Below are 22,099 nucleotides of genomic sequence, written 5' to 3'. Positions count from 1 at the left end.
GGAGCCAGGATGGGCATGGAAAGGGCAGCATTTGCTAGGCAACCCAAATTCCTTCATTGTGCTGCTCAGTGGATATCTTGTTCAATCCAATGGCAGGATTTTCAGTGCACAGGCAATTAGCCGTATATTTTTCCAAATTATTGACTTTACTGGTAAACCTGGAGCACATCTGTGTTCTGGGCAGCCCTTCATTAAATTTGACCTGTCTGGTGATGGCAAATTGGAATAAGTGGTAAAAGATGTTTTGAGACAAGCTGAGGACTGTTGTGCTTTGAGGAAGAGCACTGGTACACAGTGCAAACTTTGGCTCTCTTTTGAAGCTGTATTCAGTATTGTGCTAGAAGTGAATGTGACCAGCAAGGGTTTGGAGTGCCTGCCTTGGCAGCTGGGAGCTCACTCACACCCAGCTAAGCACACAATTTACAATAGTTTTGCCGCAGAAACAAAACCAGGAACAACAAAGAGTGCTTTGCTGACAGGTGAGGGGACTGCCAAGGAACTCTCTTTGCAAAAGCCTGGATGTCTGAAATCTACATCCTGCAAAAGGGGTACCAGTGGGATCCAAATGCAATGACACCTTGCAGCCTATAGCATTTGGATGAAATGCAGACTGGCTGTTTCTTCAGATGCTGGATAAGAGGATGAAATCTAGGGAGTGTTTGGTGTCCTCTCTGGAAGGGAAGAGCAGATTCCCTGTTTATCCCAGACTAGAAGTTGTCTTTGGCTCTGGCAGCTGAGCTTAGCTGGCCTTAGTGGGACATGCAGGCAGCTGGCTCACCTGCAGCAGGCTCTACCAGCTTCCTGATTTCTGCCTCTCAGGGATGTGTGGTCTCTGTGAAAGCATGTGCAGAGCTATCAAGAGCAGAAGCAGTGCAGGCAGCCTGAAGCACATTCTCCCAACTCGGTTTCTCAGCAGAGCACTTATTCCAGGGCTGCACTTCCCCTTGATTGTTTGCCCCTGCCATTGTGGAGCTGACATCTTACAGGGGAGTCCTGCTTGGTCCCTTATCGTGGAAGCATGAGGAACGATCATTGCCCAGTGACACCCATCGATAACAGTGAATAATAGCCAGGAAGGGAGGCAGACAGCAGCAGGAACATGCTCAAGAGAGGTGCTGTAATTCTTGGGACATGGCGCTTCTGCAGAGGAGGAGGAGAGTTGCAGGGTGGACGGGGGGGGGAAGGGGGGTGTCCTGTCACTGCTGATGCTCTCGAGCTCAGCAGCTGGAAAGAAACATTGGCTAAGGATGGTCAAAGCTGGGAAGGGAAAAAGGCAAGGAGGGAAAAGGATGAAGTGAAAAGAGCTAGGAGCCACGCTGGAGAGCATACAAATAGCCTGCTGACCTCTGATGCATGAGGGATGAAGAAAACAGACTGTGTTTGACTATGTGGACCATCTGGGTGTTCTTCTGGATTTCAGCTGTCCCGGTAGGTGCTCAGATCTATTTACTCCCGTTTGCATGGAATCACATGTTATCTGAGTAATGCTGAGCACCTCTATTCCATGAAGTTGTGGTGTCTCCGTTTAAAAAGATTTGTGTAGAACCTGGGATTTTAAAATTTTCTCCTTGCTTCTGCTGCTTCCTGCACTCATTGACAGTGACTAGATGACTAGATGCTGGATGACTCAGTTTCCCCACCTTTATAAAGACAGAAGTGTTACTAACATACTTTGACAAACACAGCAGGTGCTGTGTTGAAGGAGAAAAGATTTAACTCCATTCAGAGAAGCTTTACTGATTTACATCAGCAATCAATCCTTTAAGGGGCAATGCCCACGTCTAGCAGTGCCTCCCTGGACTCAGATTGAAGGAATGTGAAGCCATGTTTATACCACAAAGTTTGTCTTCTTTTTTTAGCTTTATCACTTTACTGAGATTTATGTGGCAGATTGTCACTGCCGAGCTCCAGGTACTTGGATCAGTCAGAAAGGAGAGTGGAACCTGGGCTGTGATCTCTAGGTGCTGCTCAGGTTATTCAGATTTTGAATGCATATAAAACAAGGGGTGAAATATGTTCAGCTTGGGTGTGAGAAGTTAGGAAAGGATCAAATCACTGTTTCATTGCAACAAATGGAAAAATTAATTTATTTGTCCCAGTAGGGAATTTGGCTCCAACTGTGAGAAAACCTGAGCTCTGCTTAGACATTTTAATCACAGAGTGGATGCAATCTCCAAACCTTTTGTCTTTTTATCATCTTCTGCAATAAAATTGTGACTATGATGACTTGTAATTTTGGTTTCTTGTTCTTAGTAACTCTGTAAATAAATATCATTGCTCAGGGTGTCCCCAAGAGCACCTATTTCTATTGGTTTTTCTAATGTTTCAAAATACCTGTTTTGATTTTTCCAGGCATCTTTTGCTCCTTAAATCCTCTTATTATACTAAATCCACTTATTTTAAAATGAAATGGCTATGAATTCTGGATAATGTTTAGATCCACTCATTTCACACTTTAAAAGCTGTGTTGGCTGTTGCTATCAATATTGCAGCCTTCTGCCCATTCTGGAGATCTATTTATCACAGTTATCTCTGTTTGGAATGGGATTGGTATCTTGTCTTTAAACAAAATATGAAGAGGCCTTTCTCCCCATCCTGGTTTCAGTTGGGATAGAGTTAAGTATCCTTTTAAGAGCTGGTGAAGTGTCAAGGAGATCACAACTGTTTCAGGGAACTGTTTAGGAAGAGACATAGAAACAGCACGTAGAGGAGCCCCTTTCCTCCTCACTCTCAAGCAGCGGGGGCAGGCTGTTTGCTCCCACTTGTGGATGGTAAACACGAGTGAGACTGAGCACAGCTGCTGGCAGAGTGGGGTTATCCGGCCGCGCCATGGGAAGCGGCTTTCGCATCGCTCCGCAAACATCCGAGCGCGCACGCCCAGCCCGCTCCCTCGCATGCCTGTGTTGGCACAGACTGGCTCAGGGACAGGGTTGGTGGAAAACAAGGTCTTTAAACCCACACCTGGAAGCTCTCTGCTTCCCCTGGGCTTACAATCCTCTTAGGTGCACGTCTATTCCCAGGAAGTGGTATCCAGCTGATTAGAAGAATAGGGTGGACATCACTTTGTGGGGTAAAACAGTAATTGAAAGGCACTACCTGTGCTGTACTCCTGCTTGAACAATGCATTTAGTGTAAGAAAGTAATGCTGTATTAGATCATCAGAGTGATCTTCACAATTGTGTGTGCTAAAAGTATGTGGCCTCACTCTAGCCATGAAGAAATAACACAGAATTTAAATCTTTCTAAAACAAAAACTTTCTTCAGATCCACATTTCTGAAAGGAAAACAGTGCCCACAATGTAAAGGCTTTTTTAAGATGGAGTATTCCCCTGTTTCTGAGATCATTGTTAATATGATTCCTTGCATTTATTTTTACATACGTAAACTCAGATTGGTTATGTTGATCACTTCAAATGCTCAGCATTGAAATCCTGGCATCAGAAGAGAGTTTCATATAAAGTCTTTGCATGTGTGATTCCAGAAAATTTGTTACATTGTGCAAAACTAGGTGATTTCTAGTTCATTTATTTCATGACACACAAAGACAAGGGAGGAGGATACTGAAGTTAAACACAAGTTTACACACCAGACCAATTAGATGAGGTATGATAACACTGCTGAAAAGATCAAACTTTGTTCAGAAATACAATACTCCAAAAATTTCCAGCCCAAATAGTGGGAATATGGTCTCTAATGTCTGGTAGCTAAAATTTAATTGTAGAAAAGTAATAGTTCTCATTACAAGGTTTTCAGGGGTTGTTCTTTCTCCCAAATCTAATCTGAAAGTGATCAGCAATGCTACAAGATTTATTAGGTTGAGCAGTAATGTGATGCTGCAGGGTTAACTTTCTTGAACAAAGAACATAAATAAAGTCTATCTGATAATTTTCAACTAATAGAGCCTGATGACTGGCTTCTAATCTCTTCGTGCATGTACATACATATGTATTTATTGATATGTACATAAAAGTTCCATAGTGAGAATTTAAAAAGATTTTGGGTTTATCCATTAGAAAGAAATTATCTAATTAATTATAATGGGCATCCACTTATATTCAGGTTTTTTGTGTCAAAAAGAATAGACAGTGGTAAAAATAACTTTTACCCTGCAAAGGGTAAAAATACTTTTTTCCTGAACAACATAACTGTTAAGACCTTGTCCTGCAAATGATTTTGCAATGATTTTCAATATTTGTCATTTTAATGGTCTGTAGCTCTTTGGTTTTTTCACTCATTTTTGTCCAGCTGCATAAAACATAAACACACATTTAACTGCTACATCAGGATTGAGTGAACATTAACATTTCCACATGGTTTTATGAGAAAGAAAGCTGGGAAGATATGAAAATGACCTTAGGACAAATTACCATCTAGGTTCTCACGAAAATCTGGGTGAGATTCTGCTTTCAGGTGGGCTCCTGCAGCTACCAGATGGTAGCAGGGAAACAGGCTTGGGTGGTCTGCAACCAGTGGGCATATTTGGATCACTTGTGCCCAGGAAAATGACCTGCCAGGTGTATGGTTTAACACAGCCATGGGTGAGTGATTAATTCTCTGTTACTCTAGGAGACTCCAGCAGTGTCCTGGATGTTTCTGCAGTCTTTTGGAAGAGCATCCTGTTCATGTACTTAATTTAGCAGAATAACACATTTTTCTCAATGTCAGTAATGTCAGCAAAAGGGAGAAGACATAAACTCAGTCTGTGTTCACCTGCTGCTTCTACAAAAATGCAGACTTAACTGGGAAAATTGTCTGTATTCCAAGGAAATATTGCCCACAATCAAGTGATAGATTTATATGGGGAATATGAGCATAAAAAGGATAGATTCTGTTGAGATTTTATAGGTTTTAAGAGCAAAAGTGATTCCACTACTTTTAAAATTTTAGATCAAAGCCATTCCACCTGTCTGTGACCTTCTGAGCGTCCTGAAAAGGGAGGAAGAAAAGTGTGTGGAGACTCTTTCCTTGGAGGCAAGGAACAGAACGGCTGAAAATGATCTGCTCCTGAGCTCAGGTAAAGCACATGCTGAACAAATGCACAAGATAAAACCTGCTATCGCATGAACTGGGTGCCTCAAACTCATATACACTGGCATCCCTTCCCATAGGAGGTATGCACTTAGAATACATATCTCCTTTAAGAGCAGAAAAACAGGTAAGATCTGTTACGAGGCTTTGAAAGTGGGATTTTGACCTTACTGTGACAGGAAGAATTGGGGGAACTTTCTAATCCAGTTGCTTGACTACAATCCTCACAACTAGGGAACATACCAGCAACAAAATCTTGCAAATTGCAATCACGTCTTCTTGGAAAAGGATAATTTAAAAAGCCACCCTGGCAACTGCAAATTTGCTTAACTATATTTACCTTAAAAATCAATGAAGACCAGCAGCCAACATTTCAGTCACGTGGCTTGAAGGTCCTCATTCCTTCCTCCTTGTTCCAAGTTACTGTCACCTAACAGAGTTCTTGAATTGCAGCGAGGATTTATCATCATACAAAGGAGCTTTTTGGCCTGGGAAAGTTGTGGTACTGAGTCCTCAACATGTAGACAGTTTGCTTTCACAGCTGAGCAACTGGGGTCATGTGCAAGAGATTATTAAACCTTGCCTGTGAACTGCGTGCTATTTCCCCCAGGCAGCTGCTGGGTCAGCATCTCAGAGGGAACATTGGGTGTAGGCAACACATGTGACTATTTTTAGTGTGTGACCAGCCATCACCACTGAGGATGGGGTTGTGTCACTCACAGAATCTAGCAGACTGAACTGATTCTGGGTGAATTCTGTGCACTGTAACATGGGCAAGGTTCTTACCAGCATAAGAAGGGAAGGAGCTCCCATAGATGTGCTGTGTGCCGGCTGTCCTGGCCACAGAGTCTACCATGTGGAGCTAGAGTTAGTTAAGGTGTTTTCTTAGTTTCAAAGCCTTCCTCTTTATCAGAGAGTGCTGGAGACACAGAACAGCCTCACTATGACCTGGCCCAAGGACAGAACTCAGAGGGAAGATCCATTGCCTGGTTTCTTGGGATGCCTTGCATTTTTCTCTGTTACTGTTTTATCCCTGTCCCTTGAAGACTGATGGGTGTGAGCACAGCTTCAGGGCAGTACAGCCACATGGCAGTGACAGGATACCTTATGGCAGGCTTCCAGGTACTCCACAAGGTAGATCTGTCTCATTGCATGTAAGAAGTTTGATGATATGAAAAAATCAATATAGTTTGTTTCCTTCAGTGAAGAGCAGGGTGGTTTGTCAGCCTATTTCTTTTTCTGCTTTGATCCTGTGATATGGCTCTCATGTTCAGCTCTGTGTTTCCTTGGCACCAGAGCTCCACAGCAGATGCAGACAGGTAAAACTCTACAGGACTGTGCCAATGTGGACCTGCAGTAGCATTAGCAGGCAGTACCATTTTACAGATGGTCTTGCTTTACCTCAGTCAAATAGTAGCTTCTCAGCAGAGACTTAATCCAATTTTAAACTGGATCCACACCTTAAAATTTACCCAAGGCCTTTTATTATTGGAATTTTTAAATGGGGTAATTCTACCTAAAATTCTAAGAGAGGTTTGTTATCTTGGTAAATTAGGGAGTAATGCTTCTATTCTGGGAAATTACACACCTGAAAATACCTCCAGCCTTTAAGGTATCTGCATGCCTGAAGTCCATGTGGAGAACACCCCTTACAAGTATTTCAGTCTGAAGAAGAGAGAAACAAAGCTGAGGAATTCAGTGCATGCCCTTGGTGGGTCATGCAGGGAGGAATAAAGGTGGCTTCACAGGGTGTGGGGCACCTTCCATGCCTTGTCCTTCCTGCACCTGCTACAGCTACACCTACAGCTTTGACTGGTACAGGCAGGAAAAAGGACAAAGCAGGGGACAAGCTCCCACCATGCCATCTCTGCTGCAGTGCTCACATCTCTGTGAAGATGGCACAAAGGAATTCATTGCTGGGGAATCAGGCACCAAGTACCTGAGCAGTGAGTGTTTCTTGTCCTCCAGCAGTAAAAGGGAAAAGGAACTCTGCCCTTATGATAACATTAGCTTGGGAAAGGGAGCAGTGTAATATTAACATAACCCAAGTCACAGTTATGCTCTTTTCAGTGCATGAGTGAAGACAAGGAAGTTCTCTTGGGAGCAAGGAGAGGGCAGGGAAGCTACGGGAGACCTGGAACCCCTGATCATGGTGACACCGTGTATTGCTGCCGGGAGAATGCCCTGAGTGCTGCTTGAGGGAGAGCCCAAAGAGCACAGGGCTCTGCGAGGGAGATGTTGCTGTGCTTTGTCTCCACCCTGAGGCTCTTTGTCTAGCCGGGGGTGGGAGACGCCGGTGTTTATCCATGAGGAGTGGCAAGAAGCCCACCTACAGGAGGAGTAGCTCAGCTGGTTTTTGTTTTCTCTTCCTGGATGGAAACCACCCAACATCATAATTTTGCCAGGTGTGCACTGGGTCTGATTTTGGGGTTGTATGCCTGTGGTGTTGGCATGAAGGTTTGATAAACCAAACAATGCAGCAAGTTAAGTCATAAATATCACCCAAGGTGAAGCTTTGCTTGCCTTTAAACTTTTGCTTTGAAGTAAATCCTTTCCAAGACTTATAAACACTGGCACAGGGAGGACACCAGGGCTGAGCTGCCGCCCTGGCTGTGAGCAGCTCTCTATTTTCAGGCACTAGGACTGTCGCACAGAAGGAAATCAATACATTTCTAGAAATGTAAATATTTTTGTCAGGCTAATGGAGGTTGGCCTTATAAAGCATGAAGTGTTTGAGGAGAGTGCTTGGTCAGCACTTCCTCCCCTCAGCTTTCAGGGAGCATGCAGGGCAGACGGCACACGTCCGGATACAGCAGGCACAGGGTAGTCCTGACATGCCCCAGTGGCCTTTTTTTCCCCTGTTTTGTTGCAGAAACCTCAAAGAAGGCTGTGCTAAAACCATTTTCAGGGAGTGGAGGCAAAAGGGGATGAATCTGAGTGATTTCAACCTGTACCTGGAGAAGGGCAAAATAAGAAATGGTAGGATTGCAGTTTCTCTTTGGTACAAAGAGATCAAATGTAGGTCTTCTCCACTAACACTCTGCACCTCAGGCTAAAATTAATCCATGCCAGCATCCAGCACCTAAGCAAGATGTCTGAGTAGAGATCACCATCATACTCTGCTGCATTGGCCACCAGATGAGCTCCCTGATGCATCTCCACCAGCCCTGCCAGAATGCAATGCACTCAAGATGAGGGTGCAGCTGGAAAATTCTCCCTCCTCCCTGACTGTGAGAGGGAACCATGACAAGCCCAGCCTTAAAATATGCAGCCCTTGCACCTAACTGAGAGAAATGAGGTGGGTCTGGGCAGCCAAGCTCAGGGAGTGGTCTGTTGGCACTGTTCACTTCACTGCAGCCTGAGCACAGTGAAAGAGAGGAGTATTTATGGTAATAAAAGGAAGACGTTAATGCTGTTCCTCTCTATCCTTTCTTCAGAATGATGAGATTAGTTCAGCTGGTTAGGGCATAGTGCTCTGTAGTGCTAATAATGTCTAGGTTGTGGGTGTGATCCCCAAATGGGCCGTTCACTCATGAGTTGTACTCTCTTTGTGGGTCCCTTGCAACTCAGAATAGTCGGTGATTTAAGTGATCTGTGGTTTAAGTATCAGCCTGGAGTTTTTTAAACTCCTAGTCACAGAATCACAAAATGGGTGAGGTTGGAAAAGACCTATGGATCATCTGGTCAAACCTCCCTGCTCAAGCAGGTCATCTAGTTGCATTTTTTAATATTTACAAAAATATTATGTAAGGAAAACATTAGGATGACTCAAAGTGAAAGCTTTAGAAAGACTGAAAATAAGTTTAAAAATTCCCATCTGATTTCCTTCATCTTTCCAGGGCCATTCAGTAGTTACCAGCAAACAGGTCTGGGAGCTTGATGGGCCTGGTTTGAAGCAATCAGGACTTGCTCTGTCCTATCCAGGTCTCAGTAGGACTTGCTCTGTCTCATCCAACTTGCTTTTCAGAGCACTGAGCATCTTTGTTCCTGTAGCTGCCTTGGTCCGTGGGAGATGGTGGATGGTGTTGTGCTGCTTGGAGATGTCTCCTGGTGTTTCATTGTTGGGAGAAGTTTCATGGTGTTATGTCACTGGGATATGCTCTATGGTATTTCCTTTTTTGCCCCCCCAGGCAGATGTGCTGGAATGTGGGACAACATGAGCTGCTGGCCTTCATCCACTGTGGGACAGACTGTCAATGCTCACTGCCCTGAATTCTTTCAGATGCTGACTGGGAAAAAAGGTAATGCTAAAATGATGCTTTTCTCACCCAGATGTTTTTATTAATCACTTTATTTTTTATTTCTTTACAAAGATGCCACGCTCAGGTCTGAATTTGAAATGAATATTTTTCCCTCCCAATAGTGACTTAGCAGGTCTGTTTCCCCCTCTAAGGTGAACATGAAAAAGCCTGGAATTAAAGTAACAAGATCTTTTAAGTGTTTGTACTTTCTAGCCAGATGGAAAAAAGTGCAGGAATTGAATACTATCCTGAAAAGCAGGGTTTTAGCATGGGTTTTTCTCAAGGAAAAGGGTTTTCTCCACTCAGGCTCTGTGTTTATTTCTGTCTTTCCCTTTTAATAACTCCTAGAGCCAGTGGCTGGTCCCAGAGGAGCTTGATGGGGACAAAACTTCACACAGCATTAGGTTCACACGAGTTTTGGCAAAACATCCAGCTAGGCAGGCAGAAAAGACTCCATTTTTGCCTTCATTAAGAGGAAATCTGCTCTGGGGATTTCTCTCTTGCCTGTGACAGGATCCATACAAGTGACACAACCTCATGGAAATTCAGATTTCATGGCTCACCAAACAATTCACTCAAACAGAGGTGAGCTCAAGAAATATATTTTGTCCTTTTTTTCTGGGATATCTAAGCTACAAATGAAGTGAAATTTACTCCCAGTAGACTACAGTAATCATGAGCTATTAAGTAAGCCTGCTTTCTGTTCATTTCTGCTTTTCAGTAATGCCTAAGAAATGTGTTTATGTTTCTCTTTAGGGAGTTAATGATTCAAGTGAGAAGAGGGTTTTGCATTCTTCGGTTATAGGGCACAGATTAATGAGGTCCAGTACTTACAGAAAAGCAGACAGATTCATTTTATGAAGGGAGGAACAGGAGACAAAGTATTAGATTGTCTAATAAAGATTACATAACTCAAAGGAGAAGCACTTAGTGCTCTTTAAATGAAATCAGACATGAGCCACTCAGATTAAAATAAAAACCTTGCTACTTTCTGTACACATGAACATTATCTGCCCTTTGAGCCCTTTAAGCTGGTTTAAAGCCAAAGGATAAACTACACAAAGGCTTAGAAGGAGGAAACCATCCGACTGGCATCTACTTCAGTGATCCCGGCCCTCAATGGAGGGACTGAAATCCCTGCTGGTCCAGCCACTAGAGGGAACTGCTCCCTGCCTCTGGCCTTCTCACCGGGGAAGAAAGCAGAAATTTGTACATCCAAAGGTCATAGTTACATCTCAGATGTTCACTCCCTTATCTTGGAGATAGTCAGCTTAAAGTTTAGTTGCCCTCCTTGTCGAGAAGCTGATACACAGTAATCACAGTGACAGTGTACAAAACAGAACCCCAAGACCTGGTCCATCATCATTTGCATCTTATTTCAGTCTCTGCATCTGGCATTTTGGGTCAAAGTCAGCAATAGTTTAACCTCATTCTCATGGCCACCTTCTTCTTTGGTTTTATACTGTGGTTGGCTTGTGACTCCAGAGTTTATTTACTGCTACAGTCATTGCCCTGTTTGAAACAATTTTGAAAAAGAAAAACAAAGATCTGCTTGCTTCAAAAGAAAAGCACAGGTTTTCTCTCTTCACCACTTACAAAGCAGGTGGGCAGCCACAAATGCCAAAGGCCCATATGTTAAGCCATGTGGATGGCTCTGAGCTCTGCCCAAACCCTGGTCTCTGTGCTCACTTCTAGACTTGGATTTGCAGCCCAGACTGTCTGGTCCCTTTCTACACAGCAGAACAAAGAAACAAAATTATCTGGAACCAAGTAACAGAACTGAGCATGGTGTCTTGGGCAAGGAATGAAGGAAGGTGTGACAATCATGAGAATTCAGAGGCAAAGGTTACATCAGATGGCCCCAGTCCCACAGCCATCCCTTTAGCCAGAGCTCCTTCTTGCCTAGGCAATTCCAAGGTACCAATAAACACCAAGCCAAATCCTTAGACAGACTGCAGAGTCCCAGCCTGTTCTGAGTGGGGCATGCTGCAGTTTCCCCAGTGTGTGTGTCACCCATAACCCAGGAGCATTGTAAAAATTTTCCTTGTGCCCATCCATATGATGTACAATCTCATGGCACAATCTCCTGTGCTTTGCATGTAATGCAGTAGTATGTGCACACCAACACAGAACTTCACCTCCTCTGGTCTGATCTGCTTTGACAGCCTCGAGCACAAAACAGCCACAGGCATGTTTACAAGCACAGTGCTTTGTTCACACTGAAATAGAGAATCTGCCACCACACCACCCCCTTGCTGGGTGCCAAGACAGGCTGGGGAGAACCTTCTGGGAGAGCTGCTTCTTTCCTGTTGTTGCTGCACTGCAGCAAAATGTAAAAAACCTGGCTTATAAAGCAAGCCTGGCCCTTTCAAAGATGCTAAGCTGGAACAAGATGTTCAAGAAAGCATCAGAATAACAGTCTGATAAGGACACACCCAGAGCTCTTTCCACTCAGGGTTCTAAGCCTGTTTGCTGTGCCTTGCAGGTTTACAGAGGTGAGTTCAAATCAAGTGCAGACATGCTGTCAGGTCACCAGCATTAGCTCAGAGGTAGCAGGAGCCCTGACTCTGTCCTGACAATTCCAGCAGGGCTCCTAAGAGGATTAACCATTGCCAAACACTGCTGGATATGCATCTCCCTCAGTTTCCTCATCACTTCAGGGGTGTTTTGCAAGAGCCAGACACCCTAAAGTCCTCATGGCTAAATATGTGGGGAAAAAATGGACTTTAATGGTGCCCTTTGGCAAGACTTGTACTAAGAAGGGCTGCTGGTTTCACTTCCCCTTTAAATACATGCTAGCATTGCCATCACTGTAACAAAGCCAGGATTTCACTCCATGTTTCTGAAGCATGATTCTTACCAGGCAGATCAATGTGACTAGGACAGTGGGAAGTTGTTTTACTTTGTAAAAGTTTCTCTTCAGCACATAACAAACATGCCTGCTAGGGCCACTTTTTTCCAGTGACATCGTAAATGGTGTTGGGTAGGACTTTCTACTTCCTCTTTAGAGCCAAACATTAATGTGGACAAGTTCAAAACTATCCTGTTCAGCCATGTGCAGCTTGCTGGGCATTCATCTCACTCAGCATTAGGAGTCTAAAAGTCAGACATTCCAGCAGAAGAGGGTCAGGCAAACTGCCCTCTGTGGATACCAGTCCGAAAAATGAGTTGAATTCTGTGAATGTCTATTCTTCTCTGAAGACAGCCCCAAGGGACACAGTTGGACTCAAGTACTCAGCTTTCCAGAAGTTGAGCTTAAATGAGGGGAATTTCTTCCTAACCTTTAATTTGAAAGTAAGCAAGGAAATCAACTGTGTAAAATAATGCCCAGTGTGGGAACGAGACTTTTAGTATTCATTTAAATCTTACTGAAAATCTGTGATCATCTACAGTTTTGTGTTCTATTTGGAGCATGACAAATCACAGTAAGGAGGTGGGAGCGTTCAGCAGAGTATCAGGTTTGCATGGAGCTTGAATCTGTGACTGAACAAGTCATGTGTTTGCTGATCTTGGAATAGTGGCCAAGAAACACCAGATGTACTGAGCAGTATTATTTATGTTGCAATTAATAAAAACACATCCATCACAGTCATCCCTGAGTGGGCAAACAATATTATGACCCACACAAGTACACTGGGCAAGTATCAACAGAATCAGCTCAGCTGCATTTTGCCTCCAGCTATGCAGAGTGCACTTCCTGGGGCAACACACTCTCCTGGCTCTTGGAGCAACCCTACATGGTGACTGAACCCCAGGACAGCAAAGATAAAACTGGAAATGGTCATACCCCATTCTGTCTTTTTTTATTGTTACCACACAGGTTTTGTGTACCGAAACTGTACAAGCGAGGGCTGGTCAGAGCCGTACCCGAGACCTGACATTGCTTGTGGCTACAATGTCAACGACACCACCAACGAGGCCAGAGTGAGTCTGAGGGCCCATGAGCACAGATTGCTGCTCTGGGGCCCTGGGGAGAAACACTTTTAGGAGAGACTGATTGATGTTGTGATTTAACACAGGTGGGGCTATTGCTATTGCTGGTTTTCAGCATGAATACTTCCTGCAAATGATTGGAAGTAGTTGCTCAGGGTGGAATTTCAGTAGCTGATTTTACCAGAAAATTTATTCATTAAATAGGAGGAGGGATCTTTTGGTGTGGGCTGATGTCTACCAGGCAGACAAGGTAAAGGTGTGATTATATGTTCCCCTGCAGCGTTCCTATTTCATGACCCTGAAGACCATGTACACCATCGGATACTGCACCTCCCTTGTGACGTTGATGATAGCCTTGGTGGTCCTGGCCTCCTTTAGGTGAGGAGAACCATCTCTGCTTTGTGTTTGGTCAGGACTTCTGGTCATCTCAGCTGACAGAAATCCTTCTATTTACTCTCTAGGCAAGCTAAAAATTGAAGTGTATCTGAAAACCTTTACAGAAATCAGTACAAAATTTATCTCTGAACCTGGTCTCCCAGAAAATGTCAGGACTGCTCATTATATTGTGGTCTCCTTTTCTTTCCAAATCATAGCTGGATGCATGTTGCAAATGGCATTTGCACCAACTCCCTGATGAGGTCTTCCCACGATTTCAGTGCCCCTTGGGCAGAGTGTCTTTCTCCCTGCTGCTCTTTTCCCCACTTGAGGCTGTGGCTAAAACTTTGTTCTAAGTGCCACTACACTGACTTGTGGTAAAGTGTTTCAGGTTTCTATTAGCAATCTGACATGCAGCTTATCTTCACTCATCCCTGTAACCTGGAATTTGTACTGTGCTGCTTATTCAGTGAAATAATTTCCCTTACAGTAAATGTCAGGGCGGCACCTCTGGGCAAAAGGAAACCCAACTACTTTGCAAATTTATATTCAGGCTGCATACCCTCTGGACACAGACTATGTGAAGATTTAATACAGAAAACACTGCAGGCACAAGTGCACTGTGCTGGCAGAATAAATAAATTCATCCAGGTGTGAATAAACACCTTGGGTTCATGTTACTACAGAAAGGAGGGAGGGAGGGATGCTTGAACAAGCATATTGGCATGAAGTCACAATTTTCCTGGCAACATTCAGCTTGTTTTAGTACCTGAGTGGAGCAGATATGACTGCAGCTTTTTAAGGTCTTCTCTAGGATATCCCTTTTGGGAAATGCTTTAGTCTGCCTTTCACAGACAGAACTACCCTGTTCTTAATTTGTCAGTTTATCACTGCTAAGGATTGAAACCTGTTGTTTACAGCCACAGGTTCCTTACATTGGTGGGGAATGTCACTTCTCTGAATCTCTCTGTTTTTGCAGAAGGCTTCGCTGCACAAGGAACTACATCCACATGCATCTCTTCACCTCCTTCATTTTGCGGGCCTCGTCCAACTTCATCAAGGATGCTGTCTTGTTTTCCTCTGAGGACACAAATTACTGTGGGGCATACACGGTAACCCTCTGCTCACCAGCTTGCTCCATCCCTCGATTTCCCAGCAGGATCCTAGCAGGATTTAGTGTACAGGGAAGGAAAACTCCATCCCAGCTTTGTGTTCATCATGAGGGGTTATGGGAGAAGAGAGTATGCTCTGCCACTTCTCTGAGAACACATTAAATATTGCTGAATTACACTGCAGTGTGAGGCCTCAAATAAGATAAGGGCTTGCACTCAGACAGTCTGGGTCCTCCCAAATTTTGAAATGCTTTTGTCTTTTTCTTCTTATTGGCAACAAACTATTTGGAAAATTTGGGTGTGAGGAGAGGTGAACAACACTGGAGATGATGGTCAATGGTTTAAACTAAAAGATAAGAATTAGGGAGAGGAACAAAAATAGGCTTGTTTTGTTTTGTTTTATCCCACTGGTTTTGCTGGATATTTGTTGCAGAAGAATAACTTTTGGAGACCATTTTAGTTCGTCTTTACCAACTGCTTTTCTTGGGGGGAAAAAAAGGGTTGACAATACAATTCATATCCTTCTCTAAGGTGATAGTTGTGGTACTCGTACTAGGAAGACAGTAAAAGTGAAATTCCCCTGAGACAGTAACCTGAATCCAAGTGTCCATGACACATTCAGTTCTACTAGTGAGGCAGTTGATTAATGCATTTAGGAGTGCCAGCTCTGCTTTCTTGTCATGTGAACCCCTGTCTTGAGGACGCCCATTTAGTCCCCTAATTGCTATAAAAAACCTCTGTTTGCCAAGATTGATTTACAGCTCTCTGTCTCCGCTAGAAGGTAGGAACAAACCCAGGCGGGAGCTAATTATCCTCTCTTTCCTCAGGCTGGCTGTAAGCTCACCATGGTCTTCTTCCAGTATTGCATCATGTCTAACTACAGTTGGCTCCTCGTGGAAGGACTGTACCTCCACACTCTCCTGGTGATTTCCTTCTTCTCGGAAAGGAAGTTCCTCTGCTGGTTCATCGCCCTCGGATGGGGTACTGCCTCTCCCTTCAGTGAGGACAACTGGGTTTTTTCTGCCTTTGGCATGGACTTGTGAAGCAGTAACTGCTTTTTCCAATTGCAGGTGCCCCAATGGTGTTTGTGGCTGCATGGGCGACTGCTCGGCAGCTCCATGAAAATGTTGGGTAAGTGGTGTGGAGTGGGGGAAGCTGGCATGTCAGGGGGGGCATGCAGCCCCTGTGTAGCTGTTCTGTGGGGTCCTGCTCATTTCTAATTGCTGGGAGCAAGTAAATCAATCAACACCCTGCTGTGGTGGGAGCCTGGATCCTAGTGTGGGTGTGAGTAGAGGTACAGCTGAGCAACACGAGAAAGAGCTTTCAATTCCATTTGAGCATTTTCAAGTGTAGGAGGTAGCCTTCACCTATGAATTCAGACCACATGTTTTCAGTATCTGTATTGAACTTTCTGAACAGTGAAACTTTGTTTCTTTCTCTTTCCCTTTCAAAATTTTGAACGGTGTTTGTACTTTAAGGGAAGGACTTGTTTCTGTCCAGTGCAGGTGGGCAGTTTTCTGTCAGACACATCGTACCACTCAGTGAGAACAGGAAATTCGTTTTGTAGAAAAGAGAGTAGGGGCCTATCTAAGGTGCAAAACAGACTAAACCTGTTTGAAAAGATACCAATGTTTTGATAACTGACTGCACCTTCTATTTTTACAGGTGTTGGGACATTAACACTGATGCCAATACCTGGTGGATCATTAGAGGCCCCATAGTTGTGTCTATATTTGTAAGTCTTTTCTGAGACAAGCAGATTCAAACTGTGTTTTCAAATACTGTGAAGTCACAGCTCATCTACTCAACATGCTTTAGAAGTGTGTTAATGAACTGATCTTAGGCATGTGTCTGAACTGGTGTGACCCACGAGTTACTGCTTAAGAAATTTCTGCTCAGCAGGACTTAGTCAGTAACAGATGCCCCAAAGCTAAATTCACAAGAAAATCTAGAGTGTCCTCCCAAGAAGCAAGTGCCTGAGGGAGATCAGGTTTCCACATCCTGTTGATTTCACATGAACTTGGCTGTTTTGTGGAAGCTTGTTTTGGACTGTTTCAAGGAAAGCTCCAGAGGAGAAATGAGTGGCTGTACATTTCAGTACAATTACTTTTGTGTCTGCTGGTCAATGCCTCTCTCAGCAAAGCCAAAACCAACTTGCCTTACATGACCACTGGTTTTTGTTTTCAGGAATGAAAACAGTTCACAGGCTGCATGCATCACATATTAGCAGACAGCACTGAGGCACTGCTCAGTGAATTAAGGCACGGGCATTGAAACTCAGTGTGAGCCTGCCCAGTGCAAGGCAGAAGTGATGACAAGAGCAGTTTGGTGTGTACAATACTCAGCACCTGTGTTTTGAGCATTTGCTGGTACTCTCCTTCAGAGCCTTAGGTACCAGGGGGCTGGAGCTGCTGCTTAGGATAGTTGTTCTGCCCGATAAAGATGCTCTGGGTCCGACCATGCTGCAGTGACCTGTCTGAAACCCTAGCCCAGAAATGCAAACTGCTGGTTATTCTCGAGTAACCTACTGACACTCCAAGTGAAACCCCAAGGGCTGGTTGAGGTTTTCACGTTTCCAGTAAGAGCCATTTTGTTTGCAAAACACAAACTGCAACACTTGCACACTTCTCAGAAAACCAGGCAGCAGAGATGGTGGGTTAAAGTTCTGGTCCTATCGACCAGTGAGCAATCCTGCATGCCCACAAGACAAGCAGCAGACCACACAAGTGATTTAGGATCAACTTAACGAGGTCATGGCATTTATTTTTCTTTATGAAACAACCCTCATGCTAGGAGCCACTCAGCAATATGTAAAAACCAACAAGACCCAGGCAAGACAAAAAGCACAATCTTAGTTTATCTTTTGGTGGCCCCCACCCGCTATCGCCTTCCTCAGGATGCTGATCCTGCCTTGTTTAGCTACTGAAGGCAGAAGCCGCCTGCATGACTCTGCAGGTTTTCCTCAAAAGAGGCTTTACTCAAGCCCATAACCAAACAAACAGCCAGATCTTAAGAACCCAGATCTAATCTCTGTATTCCTCACAGCCTTCAGCAGTTGAAAGGGCAGAAAATCAGCACCGGTAAACACCTTTGTGCACCCAGGCTCTCACTCATTCCTGCGCTGCCCGCGGGCAGTTCCTGCGGGCAGGAATCCCAACGCTCCCCCTTCCCCTGTGGTTTTTATCAGTGAAAGTCCTGCTCAACCTACAGGGCTCTTCCCTGGCCTAATGGGTTAAAAATCCCAGCATACCCAGACCTGAACCTCCTTTGCTCCCCACCACCCCTGAAGTACTTCTTTCCTTCATGCTCTCCACCTCTAGCTCCCCCAGCTCTATTCCTTTCTTCTTCCCTCCCCAACTTCCCCAAACTTCCAGCCCTCTCCAGACTCCCTGAGTGGCCACAGCTGCTCCCTTTCCATCTGGTAACTTTAAAGAGCTCAGGCACTTGCTGTGTCTGTCCCATCTCCAGGAGACCCGGTTTTTTTAGGGAGACCCACGCCCCAGAGTGCCGCTGCCATGCCCCCGGGCACGCCGCGCCCAGCAGGAAGAGGATGCACACCGCAATGGTGTCTCCCGGCTCAGGCAAGGGTTAAGGGCCAGCCGCAGTGCAGGGTGCTGCACAAGGGGTGCGGGTCTGCAGGCTGTGAAAGCCAAGGGCAGATCAGCCCGAGGTCGCTCCCCACGGGGTGCGAGGCGCTGGCTGCGGGACAGACAGACAGACGGACAGACACGCTCAGGCGGCTCTACCTCCCCTGCAACTCCCACTCTATGCCTGAGGGTCAAACGAGCAGAAACAGCTATTGCCTCATCTGCTCCCAAACTGAGCAGATCAGCATTTTTATCTGATATCCACCCCTCCAGAGGGGGAAAATGCAAAAGGAAGAACTGCGGTGTCGACTCTCTCCTCTCCCCACCTTTAACTACCCTGCCTCGTGATCCCAAACCACACGGAATGTTTTAGCAGGGAACAAAGAGCACTGGTAGTCCCAGTTAGCAAGTAATAGCTCCAGTGCTGCCCCTTTGCTGGCATCCAAAGTGGGGCCAGACTGCGCAGAGGCTGTCAGAGCCCCACAGCCAGAGGGGACCAACCCGTGCTCCTGGTATCCCTGCCCTTTGGTGATTTGCCTGGATAACAAACCCTGACCACCTCCAGAACTAAAGCTGCAGCAAACCAGCAGGGAAAGCTTTTCCAAGCCCAGGGTGGCCAAGCAGGCTGGAGCAGCCGGAACAGAGACTGGGATGGGAACATGGATTCCGGCCCACCAGATCCAACCCCTCTATTCTTTCTCCTTGATCCAAACCCCCCAAAGTTACTCTGCTGATACCTACCAGTTACCTAAGTGAATAGTGGGTTTGTTGTTTGGTGGGTTGCTTTTGTGTTCTTATTTTGTTTTGGTTATGGTTATGGTTTTTTGTTTTTTTTTTTTTTTCAGATTAATTTCATTCTCTTTGTCAACATTTTGAGAATCCTGATGAGGAAGCTCAGCTCCCCTGAAAAACGGAGCAGTGATTTCAACCAGTACAAGTATGTCCCCTTACATCCCTTATAAGACATTCAAGGTCACCTAAGCATCTCTTGCTCCTTCTACACCAGCTTTTCCCTCTGTTTTCATTCTCAGGAGACTTGCAAAGTCAACACTCCTCCTCATCCCTCTCTTTGGGGTCCACTATATCATCTTTGCTTTTTTCCCTGAGGATGCAAGCAGTGGCACAATGGAAATTCAGCTGTTCTTTGAATTGGCTCTTGGATCATTCCAGGTAATACTTGACAAGCTATTATTGCTTTAAAATAAGAAGAAGAGGTAGAACATATAACTCTGCAACAGACTTGAGTTTTCAATGGCAAAGCCAAGCTGTCTGATTTCCCTTGAGATGCCTCATCCCCATTCAAAAGCTGAAACTGCAATCCTGTGACCACGGTTCTTTTATCTTTTAGGGCTTTGTTGTGGCTGTACTTTATTGTTTTCTTAATGGTGAGGTGAGTTCCGTGTGTATAAAGTTCTTTTTTATTGCTGAAGCATGCCTCGTTAATCAGTGGGATGCATCCCCCGATGAATTACATGTTTTGTCTGAGGGTTTTCTTCCCAGCTACCTAACATCACTCTTGAAATTCCTCCTAGACCAGGCAAGCCTAGTAATTGTATGCCAGATGCAAACTTCACCTCTCAACTACTGCAACCCTTTCATAAATCAGATAACATTATTACTGTCTGGGAACTGAGGGTGGGAGCACCATCCCTCACACAGTCACACTGACAGACGACTGGTCCTGACGTATGACACCATTATCTGCCACCCCATCCATGGCTGCTTTATTTACTCAGTCCTTAGCAGGGAATTTATCAAAAGCTATACCCAGTCCAAGTTTATTAGGATTCTTATATGGTAAAGCTCCTGGTAGAGGGATTGTTTCCATTGTAGTTGCATGACAACTCCCAGGCTTCTGGGCTAGAACTTGCACTCTGAAATGCTGCTGCTGGTAGAGGTGGGGGGAAAACATACAAACCTGGAAGATGTAGAGCTAATTGGAAAGGGGGAAAAAAAAATCAAGCCAGGGCCTAAGAAAAACTGACTTTGAAATAAAGGAGGGTTTTGAAATACTCTGACTGATCTGTCAATAGGGTTCAGAAAAAGTGGTTTTGAAAAGAAAATTTCGTGGGGTTTTTTTTTGTTTTTTTTTTTTAACCTTAGAGTGCCTAAATGTCCTGGTCTTATATCTAAAATTAAAATTCTGATAAAATCTAAGCCAAACCCTTTCTAAAGCCAGCTAGACTCTGTGAACAGTTTCACATGCAATTAAATAGAAAGTTGTGTGGCTGCAACAGCAGTATCACTAGAAGTGTCAAGAAACAGGCCCTACCTTAACCCCTTAAACTGGGGTTTAAATAACTAAGCTCAAACCTTGGCAAAGGTAACCCACTCTCATTTTCCTGTTACACTGCTCTCTGCAGTGCAGGGCTCCAACATAAACTAGCTGAACTAAGCATTTTGTGACCTTTCTACCTAGGTTCAGCTGGAAGTTCAGAGAAAGTGGAGGCAGTGGCATTTAAGCAAGCACTGGCGACAGCATCTCAGCACGTCGGCGAGTAACGGAGGCAGTGGCTTGACCCAAGAGATGCAGATGGTGAGGTCCAGCCCAGCAGAGCACAGGAGAGGAACCCTCCAAAGGTCAAGGGTGCTTTAACTCTCTGCACCTGAGGGTACCTCCATGCTCAGATACACATGGCTGAGTCCCATGGACTGAGCTGGGAGTCCTGTGTCCATGTCCAAAGAGGGACTTGGCTGTGGATCAGCGGTTCTTGGAGCACATCTCTTCGTGTATATCCTGTGCAGCACCATGGTTATTTTGCAAAGCAAAATGGGCCAAAATATTATGCTCTTCCTTGAGTTACTGCCCACAGTAATTTGTGTTTCTTTCCACACCTGCTGCTAGTTCTACCTTAAATGTGACCTTCCATTTTCCATGTGGCTCTCCAGCATGTTCCAGGCTGAGTCAGGCTGGTGTTTTTTTGATGTTCTCTATTTTTTCTGCTGCAGAAGCTGGGAGGACATTGAATTTTATATGATGAAGGTTACATGCCAGCTTCCATGGGTTTGAAATGCAAAAGTAATTAATCCCTAGAATTTATCAAGGTTCAAAGCCTTTCTGTTGTGGTGATGGATGAATAGATGATGGACACTGAGAACATAAGGCACAGCTGAGCTCCAGTTTCCTCTCTGACTGCATATCCATTGCACTAGTGACAGTGGCAGGCTCAGACAGGTTTTTGCCTTTGCCTCTTTTAGCGGTGGAGACCTTGGGAACAACAGTGGTCCGAGTGGATATTTGTATCATTTTGAAATGGTAACAAAGCTATTACAACATATTCCAAAGGTGACCAAAAAAACTTTAGTAAGATAGCTCATCCTTATTGTGTCTGTACCTCTGAGACTTGACCAGCTTGTATTTGAAGGGAAGAAATGAAAGCTCTTGAGACATCTAAAGGTCAATTGAACTGGACAGTAGAAACTGTCTGGTGAAAAACAATACCGTAGTGGCTACCAAAAATCTCTTTAGAGTCTACAGTTCTTCTGTGTACTGAAATCTGCAAGGCTGTGCACTGTAATATGCTGTCAAAAAGTTTCTGAGCTATCACATCTTTATGCTCTTAAGGACATAATTAAGCAGATTTCCCTGTTTTGAGTGGGAAAGGGATAAAATAATTCATCTGACAAATGAAATCAAATCTCCTACTTGATTTTGTATCCACATTTCCCTAGTTGGGGTGATTTTTGGCTGGGTTTCTTCAAGGGCAAAGAGGCTTGAACTGAAAGCAAATGGTGTTTATCACTTCTCCCTCCTCCCGATCACCTACAAGACATTGGCAAAACATGCATGGCATGTCAAATGCTGCCTGAGCAGCATTCCCCA

The 22,099-nt window shown here is 44.6% G+C and overlaps 1 protein-coding gene across 1 annotated transcript; it reads left to right on the top strand.

Annotated features, from left to right (window-relative positions):
* The first annotated feature begins 1,371 nt into the window (after positions 1-1,371).
* SCTR (secretin receptor) lies at positions 1,372-20,958 on the top strand. The gene is made up of 13 exons (XM_084208984.1): positions 1,372-1,428; positions 4,888-5,014; positions 9,159-9,269; positions 13,090-13,193; positions 13,483-13,580; positions 14,557-14,689; positions 15,517-15,670; positions 15,760-15,820; positions 16,355-16,424; positions 19,122-19,213; positions 19,308-19,446; positions 19,625-19,666; positions 20,696-20,958. The coding sequence occupies exons 1-13, from the start codon at positions 1,387-1,389 to the stop codon at positions 20,870-20,872; spliced, it is 1,350 nt and encodes a 449-aa protein (XP_084065110.1). The 5' UTR covers positions 1,372-1,386; the 3' UTR covers positions 20,873-20,958.
* The last annotated feature ends 1,141 nt before the right edge of the window (positions 20,959-22,099 follow it).

This window comes from Fringilla coelebs (assembly GCF_963513975.1).
Source record: "Fringilla coelebs genome assembly, chromosome: 7".
NCBI lineage: Eukaryota > Metazoa > Chordata > Aves > Passeriformes > Fringillidae > Fringilla > Fringilla coelebs.
Note: the sequence above shows the minus strand (reverse complement) of the source record. Positions and strands in the feature narration are given on the sequence as shown.

Excerpts from the sequence above, each read along its gene's own strand:
- SCTR (XM_084208984.1), top strand. The coding sequence starts at position 1,387 with ATGTGGACCATCTGGGTGTTCTTCTGGATTTCAGCTGTCCCG. Across the intron at positions 16,425-19,121 it reads CCATAGTTGTGTCTATATTT|ATTAATTTCATTCTCTTTGT; the intron begins GTAAGTCTTTTC and ends TTTTTTTTTCAG. Across the intron at positions 19,667-20,695 it reads ATTGTTTTCTTAATGGTGAG|GTTCAGCTGGAAGTTCAGAG; the intron begins GTGAGTTCCGTG and ends CTTTCTACCTAG.